At 40.5% G+C, this 12120-nt stretch overlaps 2 protein-coding genes across 3 annotated transcripts in view; both read right to left on the minus strand.

The window, feature by feature from the left end:
* Positions 1 to 12120, minus strand: part of LOC126949105 (complement receptor type 1-like) — a 98922-nt gene that overhangs the window by 52821 nt on the left and 33981 nt on the right. Inside the window, exons 2-3 of the mRNA XM_050781634.1 lie at positions 3375 to 3554; positions 2646 to 2745 (exon numbers count right to left, since the gene is read on the minus strand). Coding sequence (XP_050637591.1) covers positions 2646 to 2745; positions 3375 to 3554 — 280 coding nt within the window. The remainder of the gene's footprint in view (positions 1 to 2645; positions 2746 to 3374; positions 3555 to 12120) is intronic.
* Positions 1 to 12120, minus strand: part of CR1 (complement C3b/C4b receptor 1 (Knops blood group)) — a 235393-nt gene that overhangs the window by 52779 nt on the left and 170494 nt on the right. The window lies entirely within an intron of this gene.

The raw sequence follows: 12120 nt of genomic DNA on the forward strand, positions 1-12120 counted from the left end.
TAATCTATGTGCCTTGAACCAGGCGGATGGGTTACGAAAAAATGAGGATAAAAAACAAATCCTGTGAATTATTTAGGTTAGCACATGGTTAACCTTAAATAATGAGATTCAGAAAATATATTTAAGGATAGTTTATTTGAGCACAAAGCTTAAAGGTAGTCACATGGAAGACACCAACTCCAAATGAATGGGGTCAGCACTCCAAAGTGGAGGACGTAAGGTATCACTGATATAGGCAGAGACAGAGAAATTTTAGCAGGATTGTATTTTCCATATGGGACCATGCATAGTTACAGCACTTTGATTTGTTACAGATTGCTACATTCCAAGGAAGATTACTTTATTGCTCCTTGAAAAGGGATAGTGATGTGAGTGGGTCTTATCTCTAGCGCAATTTGGTTTTAACTATTTATAGGAAAAAAAGGCAGAAGTTACAGCTGCCTGCTGCATGGCTCAGGCTGCATAGCCACACTCTTCTTATGGCTCCAAATTATTTAAAGTTCCCCCAGCTATAAGTTTGAATTGTTTTAAGTTAGAATTATTTAATTTCACAATATACAATTCTTTGGTAGGAATCCCATTCCCTTGGAAATTTAGTAGTAACTTAAAAAAAAAACTTTTTATTTTGAGATAATCAGATTCACATGCAGTTGTAGGGAATAGTCCGGAGAGATCCCAGGTACACTTTACTCAATTTCCCTCTAATAATAACATTTTGTAAAACAATAGTGCAACATCAAACTCAAGATATTGAGACAGGTACGATCCACCAGTTTTGTTCAAATTTCCTGTTTTACCTGTACCCATTTGTGTGCGTGTCTGTTTATGCACATGTGCTTGTGTATTTACTTTTATGTAGTTTTAAAAAAATAGACTTTGTGTTTTAGCACAGTTTTTGGTTCACAGCAATAATGAACAGAAGATACAGAGATTTCCTATATACTCCCTGCTCCTACACATGGATAGCCTCCCCTATTATAAACAGCCTTCACCAGGGTGGTACATAATTTTGCAACTGATGAACTTACACTGACACATCATGGTCACCCCAAGTCCATAGTTTATATTAGGGTATACTCTTGGTATTGCACATCATATGATTTTGGATAAATTTATTATGACATGTACCTACTGTGATGGCATCATACAGAGTAGTTTCACTACCCTCAAAAATCTGTGCTCTGCTTATTCATCCCCTTCTTCCCTAACCCCTGGCAACTGCTGATCTTTTTACGTCTCCATAGTTTTGCGTTTTCCAGAATGGTGTATAGTTGGAATCATATACTACATAGGCTTTTCAGATTGGCTTCTTTCCCTTAGTAATAGTGAAAAAAGGTTCATTATTTAAGGTTCCTCTATGTCTCTTCATGGCTTGATAGCTCATTTCTTTTTGGTATTGAATAATATTCTATTGTATGGATGTACCACAGTTTATCCATTCCCTTGCTAAAGTACATCTTGATTGCTTCCAAGTTTTGGCAATTATGAATAAAGCTGTTACAAACATCTGCGTGCAGATTTTTTTTGTGTGTGAAGCTGAGATTTCAATTCCTTTAGATAAATAAATACCAAGGAGGATAACTGCTGGATAATATGGTAAGAGTATGTTTATTTTTATAAAAAACTGTCAAAACGTCTTTCAAAGTCATGGTACCATTTTGCATTCCTACCAGCAATGCATGAGAATTATGTTCCCCTCACCCCCGAAATATATGGACGTCTTAATCCCCAGTTCCTATTAATGTGACCTTATTTGGAAACACGGTCTTTGGAGAGGCAATCAAGTTAAGATGAAGTCATTAGTGTGGGCCCCAATCCAATATGAGTGGTGTCCTTATACTGAAAGAGGGAATTCTGGGCTGGGTACAGTGGCTCATGCCTGTAATCCCAGCACTTTGGGAGGCCGAGGCGGGTGGATCACGAGATCGGGAGATTGAGACCATCTTGGCGAACACGGTGAAATTCTGTTTCTACTAAAAAAAAAAAAAAAAAAAAAAAAAAAAAAAAAAGAACTTTGGACACAGAGGGAAGACAGCCGTTTGAGGACAGCAGAGACAGAAACTAGAGTTCTGCTGCTACACGCCAAGGCCTGGGGCTTCAGAAACTGGAAGAAGCAAAGAGGGATCCATTCCTACAGGTTTTTTGGAGGGAGCATGGCTCTGGCTCTGCCAACACCTTGATTTTGCACTTCCAGCCTCCAGAACAGAACTGCAAAAACTTCATTTGTATTAAGCCACCTGTTTTGGAGTACTCTCTTACAGCAACCCTAGCAAACTATTTGTGCTATTACCATTACGATTTCTCTCACACAGCTGCTCAATTGCCTTCCTTTTCCTCCAGCAATGTCTACTTTGGGTTAAGGCTGTTTGTGTGCTTTGAGTATACTCTTCCCCCATTTTCTTCCTTCTCACCCAATGAATGCCACACTTTTCATATATGCACAGCCTTGGTTTCCAGCAAGGATACAGATGATTTTCCCCCTGATTTTGTCATACCTTTGTTCATTTCAGTCAGGAGCTAAACACCTGTGTTGAAGCCTTTAAAGAGCAGATGGTAATAGCTTAGTTGTCCTTTCTGAGATGTGACTAGAAGGTAGTATGGCTGTGCTAGAACTCTTGAACCAAGAGATGTTGCTGCCAACTCACCCTTTATTACAAGAATAATTAATTTGGGATCCGAACTGGATGTCTTTGATCACATGCACCATGCCATTCACAGGATCTTTAGGATTATGACATGATTTACCTACAGGAAAGAAACAGAATTTTGGAGCCAAGTAGAGCAAACTGCATTTTTTTTCAGTACATAAGGTCTCAACCTGCCTGTAGCTTACTGAGGAACACTCGCAGTTCTGATGGTTCCACAGATTTTGCTACCTTGAGGAAACTCACCAGACTGCCTCAGGATCAGCTCCCTTTCAAAAACAAACTTCCCTTTCAGATCTGTTTCATTCCCATATTATGCCCCCAGAAAAATGTAAACTTTGTTATTATCTGTAATTCAATTCAATTGGTATAATCCAAAGATCTCAAAGCCCAAAATTGTCACATCTTTGAGTTATTTAATCCACTTCTTTTTCTTGTCCCAAGTCATTCATTACTTAATTTTAGTCATGAAAATGGGAGACCCCCAGTGAATCGGGATTTTCCCTCAATCATGTCCTGCAATGACTGTTTCTCATGAAATAAACTTGTAATGAAGGCGCCAGGAACTGAAAGCAGTAACAAGGTATGATCTACAAGAATAATTCTTGTATGTATTGCACCTTGGCGAACTAATTGTCATATGCAACTCAGTTACAAAATCTGAACAAATTGAATCAGATCTTACAGATACTTGACTAACAGAGGGGTTCCCACTCCAGAGTTACTTACGTGTACACTTGTCCTTAGCACTTGTCCAGACTGAGTTTTTTAGGCAGATGATAGAAAATGGTTTTCCATGATAACCAGGGAGGCATTCATACTTCAGATGTGTTCCAACGGGAAACTCAGATGCATCAGTTAGGTTGGTAGGCCTGGCAAATGGAAGCTGTTCTGGGGCATTGCATTGATCTGGGGATCAAGACCACAACAGCATCTAAGTTAATGGAGAAATGACTTTTTTTTTTTTTTTTTTTTTTTTTTTTTTTTTTTTGGTGACAGAGTATACCTCTGTCACCCAGACTGGAGTGCAGTGGTGCCATCCTCTGCCTCACAGGTTCAAGCAATACTCCCTGCCTCAGCCTCCCAAGTAGATGGGATTACAGGCACCTGCGACCACATCTGGCCAATTTTTGAATATTTAGTAGAAATGAGGTTTTACCGTGTTGGCCAGGCTGGTCTCAAACTCCTGACCTCAGGTGATCTGCCCACCTCTGCCTCCCAAAGTCCTGGGATTACAGGTGTGAGCCACCATGCCCTGTTGAAATTCCCACTCTACTTCCTCTTTCTCTCCAATATACTGCATAGATGTGATCAAAAAAGAAAAAGAATACTTCAATAATAGCCAAGGGAGCTGAGTGTGGTGGCTCATGTCTGTAATGTCAGCACTTTGGGAGACCAAGGTGGGTGGGTCACTTGAGGTCAGGAATTCAAGACCAGTTTGGCCAAGATGGTGAAACCCCGTCTCTACTAAACGTACAAAAACTTAGCAGAGCATGGTGGCATGTGCCTGTAGTCCAAGCTACTTGGGAGACTGAGGCAGGAGAATCATTTGAACCCAGGAGGCGGAAGTTGCAGTAGAGCCAAGATTGTGCCACTGCACTCCAGCCTGGGTGACAGAGCAAGACTCCATCTTAACAATAATAATTGTAACAATAATAGCAAAGAGATTGATTCCTTTAGAACTTTGGTCCCCAACCTTTTTGGCACCTAAGACTCATTTTGTGGAAGACAATTTTTCCTGGAATGGAGGGTGCAGGGGAATGGTTTTGAGATGGAACTGTTTCACCCAGATCATCAGGCATTAGGTTCTCACAGGGAGCATGCAACCTAGATCCCTCGTATGCACAGTTCACAATAGGGGTTCTGCTCCTATGAGAATCTAATGCTGCCACTGATCTGACAGGAGGTGGAGCTCAGGCAGTAATGCTTGGCTGCTCACCTCCTACCGTTCTGCCCAGTTCCTAACGGGCCACCGGACAGTACCGGTTCATGCCCCAGGGGTTGAGGACACCTGTTTTAAAAGATGCCTTAGAAATGGGCTTAAAAAAAAATCAGCACCCATCCATTTAAAAAGTCTCTGCTAGTTTGAAGACAACTAAACTATATATCATCTTTCACTAAACGGGAAGCTGCAATTCACAGCTTCTAATCTTAGTTAATCAGTAAGTGCCTGTGGTGTAGCTTCGTCTCTCCCATTCTCATTTATCATACTTTCTTGTGACAAGCTACACTCATGCATTCTACCATCCACCTTCATGCTCAGTGGGCACTCATTCAGTGGGAGTACACATCTCCTCTTTGGCCCTCGGTAGCAGTCACCAGTGTTGGAAGTCTGTTGCCAAGTCAATCCTGAGCACAAAGAGTGAACAAAGCTCAACAACTAAAGCTATACTTTACCATAAAGAAGCGTGTATTTTCTCATAGATATTTCAAATTAAATACTAGACTCAGCTAGGCCCCTTAAGGCCTTGTAGATTTAACTAAAAGCAACAAAAATCACAGTTAGAGTCAAACAATATGTAATCAAGAAGATACATATGTTGAAAAGAATAGCATTTTACTATAGTTTTGGAAATCTCTTGTTTGTTTTGTTTTGTTTTCATTTCTGCTCCTTCCCACACCTTCCACTAATAAATTCAAATTCTGAAGGATAGATTGAGGCCAGAGGTCAATTTTATTAGACTTAAAAGAACCAACTTTTGACTTTGTACAAGGATGCCCTTGTCTATGCTTCCTGCTTCATCTCGTGCCACTCGGTCCCCTCACCAAGGTGTGGCCCTTTCCCCTTTTTCAGTTTCCTGAAGACACACATTTTTCCCCTATGACATTCCTCTGTATGACACGCTTTTATCTTCGCTCTGACTTCAGTTCTTCCTCCAGGTGTCTGCTAAAATGGCACTTTCTTATCGAAGCCGTCCCTGGCCTGTCTATGTCCATACCACCCTGAACACACCCAATCTAGTCTGATGCCTTCCCTGACCCTCTCAGGCATTTGGAATCTAAACTACTTCCCTCTACCCCACCCTATAATAATTCCCAGTCGGATCCTTTCCTTTTCCTTTCATATCAGTAATTGTTTGTTATTGCAATTTGTGCTTTTTAACTTTGTGTGCTTTTAGAAGGATCTATTTATCTCAAAAGATATTAGATGTGTATAATTTGAGGGCAAATGATGATGTATCTTTTGTACCTCTAAATTAATATCTAGCCCTTGTGCTTAACACTCAGTTATAAGCACTCAGTGCATATTTGTTGCAATGAACAAATAATTGAAGAATTACTTATAAAAAAAAATGAAGAGTCCAAGCTATGTCCCCAGAATCTCTGATTTAGTGGGTCTGGGTTAGAGCCCAGGAGTTTATATTTTAAAAAAGTTTCACAGCCAATTTTGGTAGATAACAGCACTTTGAGAACCACTGTATATATAAAAAAACATGAATAAAACATTTCCTGTGATTTTCAATGTTATGCATTCACCTTTCCTGTATTTGATACGTGGTATGAAATACAATTTTGATATGTGTCTTATACATTGATGCCAGACAAAGGAAGAGATTCCAAGTGGGGCTCCTAGCACCAAAAGCTGTATTGAGAGGGGTAAATATTACAGCAAAACTTGCAATGAGAGGTTAGAACTAGATCAACACAACAAAGCAAATATAATGAACCATTCTTGGAAAGAAAGAAGTTCCTTCCACTTAATTACCTAATATTCCTACCTCCATAGTAGTGTAGGCATAGTATAGGTAATAATATAAAGTAAAGTTGTATAATAGCTCAAAAAAGGAATATATGAGCCTTCAACAAAGAAAGCTTGATATAGTTTCCTTTCCCTCATTTATTACTAATCCCTCAATTTGTGGCTAGTTCATATGATAAATATATTAATATAAACTCCATAAACTCAAGATCTACCATAAGTTTAAAAAGTTTTTATAGCTTTATTAAGATATATTACATACAATGATTGATGAGTATTTAAAGAGTACAGTTTGATTACTTATATATATGCCCTGCGAAACCATCACCAAATGAAGACAACAAACATTTCCATCATACTCTTCACCCCTACACAGTTCCCTCATGTCCTTCTGTAATACATCCAAACATCCACTTCCTTCTCTTGGCAATCTTCGACCTATTTTCTCTTACTACAGATTGATTCGACTTTCTAAAATTTCATGTAACCCGAATCACTTCATTTATGTCCTATCGTATAAAGGAAATCATTCAGATTTTTTTTTTTTTTTATGTTTTAGCCTTTACACAGCATAATTAGAGTTCTATCTCAGTTGCTGCACATATACAAATTGTTTCCTTTTGTTGCTGGGCAATATTCAATTGTATAAATATATCTTAATTTAGTTTATCCATTCACTTGTTGAGGGACATTTGGATTGTTTCCACTTGTTGACTATTACAAACAAAACTGCTGTGAAAATTCATGTACAAGTCTTTGTGTGGACATATGATTTCATTTCTCTTGGGTAAAAACCTAACCGTAAAATGCTGAGTAACACGACAGTGTGTGTGTCTAAGGTTTGAAGAAACGGTTGAACTATGTTCTAAAGTTAATGTTGTAATTTTACCTGCCAAGTAGCAATATATTATAATTCCAGTTACTCCACTTTATTGCCAAAACTTGGCTTGGTCGATCTTTTTAATGTTAGCCATTCTAGTGGGCATATATTGTTATCTCCTTTCATTTTTTTTCTTGTATGACTCAGCCCAATTTCACGCACTCCTGGTTCAGACCTTCCATTCAAAGCAAGTTGATTTGTTCTGTGCTATACACACAATTAACACATCATCACTTTCATGTCTGTTCAAATATGAGCTGTCAACCCGAAGTACACTCTGCTTTCCATTCTGCACACTTACCCTTTAAGGAATAGACTTGCACTTGCTTTGCTTAGGCACCTCTATCAGTTTAAAAAAAGAGCATGCACTTTCAAAAATATAAAGTTATAAGTTATGTATCTACACAAATACATAAATTATATGTCTAAATATAAATTTTTGAAATGTAATACAGATAAAATAAACATTTTAAATGCTCTGTTAATCATGATCACTTAACACAATCATTAGTTGACATCTAAAGGGACAAAAAACAGCCACAGTGAGTTTCTCTGGTCACAGTAGTGAACGTAAAGCTGTATTTCAACGGTCTTCCTGATACTTTCTAGATTTTTTGGTTTCATCAAGTTGTGATCAGTTGTGATTAGATTGACAGCATTTCTTTCTCTTAATGCCTCTGACAAAAGAAATGTGCATATATGTGTCTTTGCGGGGAGGGTGAGAGGGATTGTCAACTCTGCCATTTTCTTGTTTTCTGGAGTTGGTTTTATTGCAGTGATCTTCACCCAGTATTTCTGTGTAGGACACTTTCGATGTTACCTGTCCAAATGTGAATGTTATTTTAGATAACAGTAGATAATATAAATCATACATCCAGTCATCTCATCTGAGCATATGTAAACCAGAATAAAGCACAGAAAGCAAATTGGAACTTCCCTTCTTGCACCTTTACCTAGCAGGGGTAACCAAACCACATCCTCCATGAGGACCACATGAGGGCGCCAGAGTCCACCCTACCTTAAACACTCCCTGTTAAAGCTTAGTGTACTATTCTTACGGCTCACAATGTGGTCTATCCCCATGAATGTGAGCCGGAGAATATGTCTTTTGCTGTTGTTGGATGAAGTCATCTATATATGTCAATTATATCCAAGTGGATTGATGGTGCTGTTGAGTTCAAGTATGTCCTTACCGATTTTCTGCCTGCTGAATCTGCCCATTTCTGATAAAGAGACTTCAGCACCTTTATCTTTTCCTGATATAAGTGCTGAAGTCTCCAACTATGACAGTACATTCGTCTATTTCTCCTTGCAGTTCTATCGGCTTTGCCCCACATATTTTGTTTCTCTGTCAGGTGGATACATATCCGATATTGTTATGCCTTCTTGGAAAATTAGCCCATTTATCATTATACGATGCCCCTCTTTATCCCTAATAATTTTCCTTGGTCTGAAGTCTGCTGTGTTTGAAGTTAACACAGCTACTTCTGCTTTCTGTGACTAGCATTAGCATGTTATATCTTTATCCATTTACTTTTAATATATATTGTCCATATTTAAAATGGGCTTATAGAGAGTACACAATATATAGCTGAATTTTGTTTGTTGACCGACTCTGATGATCTGTTTTAATTGGTGCATTTAGATCATTGACACTCAAAATGATGGTTGATATAGTGGGTTTAATATGTTACTGGTTTCTATTCATTGCCTTTGTTCTCTTGTTCTCTGTTCCTGCTTTTTGTTTTGCATTCTTTTCCTGACCTTTATTTTATTTTATTTTTATTTTTGAGATAAGAGTCTCACTCTTTCGCTCAGGCTGGAGTGTAGTGGCGTGATCTCGGTTCACTGCAACCTCCGCCTTCCAGGTTCAAGAGATTCTCCTGCCTCAGCCTCCCGAGTAGCTGGGATTACAGGCACCCACCATCATGCCCGGCTAATTTTTGTAGAAATGGGTTTTTACATGTTGGTCAGGCTAGTCTCGAACTCCTGACCTCAGGTTATCTACCCCGTCTCCTAAAGTGCTGCGATTACAGATGTGAGCCATTGTGCCTGGCCCCCTTTATTGTTTTAACTAAGCATTTTATATGATGCAATTCATTCTTCCTTACTGGCATATCAATTGTACTTCTTTTTTTCACTTTTTTCAGTGGTTGCCCTAAGTTTGCAGTATCTATTTGCAGCTAATCTAAGTTCTCTTTCAAATATTACTATACCATTTCATGGGTAGTATGAGTACCCTATAATGACAAAACAATCCTAGTTCCTCTGCTATTTTTTATATAGAAATAAATATCCCCATAAACTGTCCTATGCAACCTGTTTCTAGATTCACTCTTTAAGCACTAGTAAAGCCGTACTCTTTTCTCTCACCCTTTCCTGATCATAGGGGCTAAGATTTCTCTCTTTTCAGTGATCCTGCAGTCTTGCACAACTTCTTAGTCATGATTTTTCAGACATGCATGGGGGTTTTCAGATTACAAAATACTGTCACATGCACTACCCCACCTGATTTTCAAAACACCTCTCTCAGAAATCAGGATGTCAGTCGTGCTCATTTTATACATGTGGACACTGAACGTCAGTGGTGTGACTTAAGTTGCTGGGTCCACAGCCCCAGTTGGTAAGTAGCAGAGTCTGGAAAAACCAGAACACTGGCTTCCTAAAAAGTAGATTTCATAAAACTCCACCACCTACTTCTATATGCATACACCTTGGGTGCATAGCTCTTTCTCTTACACTTCTTTTAAACTCCAAAGGACTGTACACACTGGAAGCATCCATCAGCATTTTAAAATTGAAATTACTTCAGCAACAAAATTTCTAGGTAGTTTAGCCTGTTTCACATTTGGAGGTTATTGTGAGAACCTCAGTAAGCACTGACAACAGATTGCTTAACTTACTGGGCATGCTTCTCTCCTAAAAATAAAATTGTAAGTTTTATCGTATCTCTTCACCTGACAGGTTGCTTTCTGGTGCCTAAGGAGATAAAATATTAATAACAACTCTTGGGGGAACTTGATTTTATTTCCCCCTTGCTCTTTTAGAGAAGAAGGAACACTCAAATAATGAATGCAAAACGTCTAGTGGCAGAGAAGGACGAACCCTGACTTGTCAGGAAGAGGCAGGACCAAAACAACTAACTGTTGAACTGCCGCTTCAAATGAGATGTTGCCAGTGAGTCCAGGCAACCAAGAAGACTTCTGGGGAGCCCAAAAATAATAATAGAAGAGTTGTAATTGAAGATGTTTACCTACTTTAAGTTAAAAAAAAGGAAGAGGTGTGGCCTCAATTTTTCCATAGTAGTTATAATAGGCTTTATTTTGTACTAAACACATCACTAAAATGCAAACTGTAAACATATCTACTGTCCCTTCTACTTGCAGGTGTTACACTGCATGTTCTGGGGCTTCCCTTGCTCTTCTAACGCCCAAGTGCCTGGCATGCATCTGTCTTAAAGTAAGCTGTCAATCAAGCGCATGGTGATGATGGCGGTGGTGGCTTGGGGTTGGGGATGAGGACGGTTCCATGCGGGGCATCCCTAGGACTGCTTGTTTAAGCACCATTGGGAGCAAAATGCAGAGGCAATGGTTGGGTGATAGAAATGGACTCGGGGACAGGCCCTGTGTTGGACACTCGACAGGCTTTATGCCATTGAGGCAGGAACTCCACAATATACAGATATCAATGTCCCCATTTTACAGAAGAGCAAACAGACTTAGGTGTGCTAACTTGCCTCACAGTTAAGTTTCTAGGACCAGAACTCAGGTTTGTCGGATCCCCAAGTCCTCTTTCGCTAGGATCAACGCTATGCTCCGCTATAGCCAGCCTAGACCGAATACACAAAGGCAAGGAATTTTGTGCGGCACCCGTTCAGCATCTGCTCCTTCCTCTGCGCTGGTCATGACTTAAGCCCCTGCACGTGGAAACTCCATGCTTACCCAGAAGCAGCGAGGGTCTCCAGTGCGCAGAAGGATCCCAGACTCGCCGCCCTGCCGGTTCGCGCACTCAGCCCACCCATCACACTGCCTTCGGATCCGGGCGCCCAGAGCAGCGCAGCCCAGTGCAGCACGAGAGTTCTCTGCGGGGCCCCGGGTGCCTCGTCCGCCCGGGCGCCTCCCCACGCCCGCCCGCGTCTCACCCTAGGCCACTGCCAGCGTGAGCAGCACCACAACCGCCGGCAGGGATCCTCCGCAGCAGAAGGCGAGACGGGGCGCCGGCGGCCCGACATGCTCCCGGGTTCTCGGAGAAGAGACCCCTAACCTCCCGAAGCACATCTACAAACCAGATTTGATCTCAAAGAAAACTGAAATAAGAGGAAAAGCCCAGTGCAAAGAGGAGTGACCAATCTTTGTGCTCCGCGCCCAGAGTATGGGTTCCGGGACAAAGTGCTTTTCACCAGCTTCCCCTTAATGGGCGAGGCCATGTTTACTCCCCATTTGCATTGTTTCAAACGGGTTTCGCTGGCAGAGCCCACCTTGCGGACCCAGGTGAAGCAGCAGATCTTGACAATGCTTGGACTTCCGATGGATGGCGCGTGCGAGGCTCTGCGCTTCCAGATAAAGGCGGTGGATGATGGCAGCTCGCCTCCAAACACCCTGTTTGACTATTCCTCTTTGCAAGAATGTGTGTGGGAAGGTCAGTTAATGAAATGCCTGGTCTCTGTGTTGAAGGGCAATTGCAGGCGATGTGTACAGTGTACAGAGAATGTGAAGAACCAATTTATTTATCGTGAATTGAGATATCATGCCATTGTTGACTTTTTAAAAAAGGAGGGACAATTAGATATACATTTAAAAAACGTAAATCTGTGTATCGTATGGAGACTAGATTAAGGCAATAATGGAGAGGGGAGACGAGTCAGGGAGCTTTTGCTGACATCCAATTGAGGTTTG

The sequence above is a fragment of the Macaca thibetana genome, chromosome 1, assembly GCF_024542745.1.
Source record: "Macaca thibetana thibetana isolate TM-01 chromosome 1, ASM2454274v1, whole genome shotgun sequence".
In the NCBI taxonomy this organism is placed as follows: Eukaryota; Metazoa; Chordata; class Mammalia; order Primates; family Cercopithecidae; genus Macaca; species Macaca thibetana.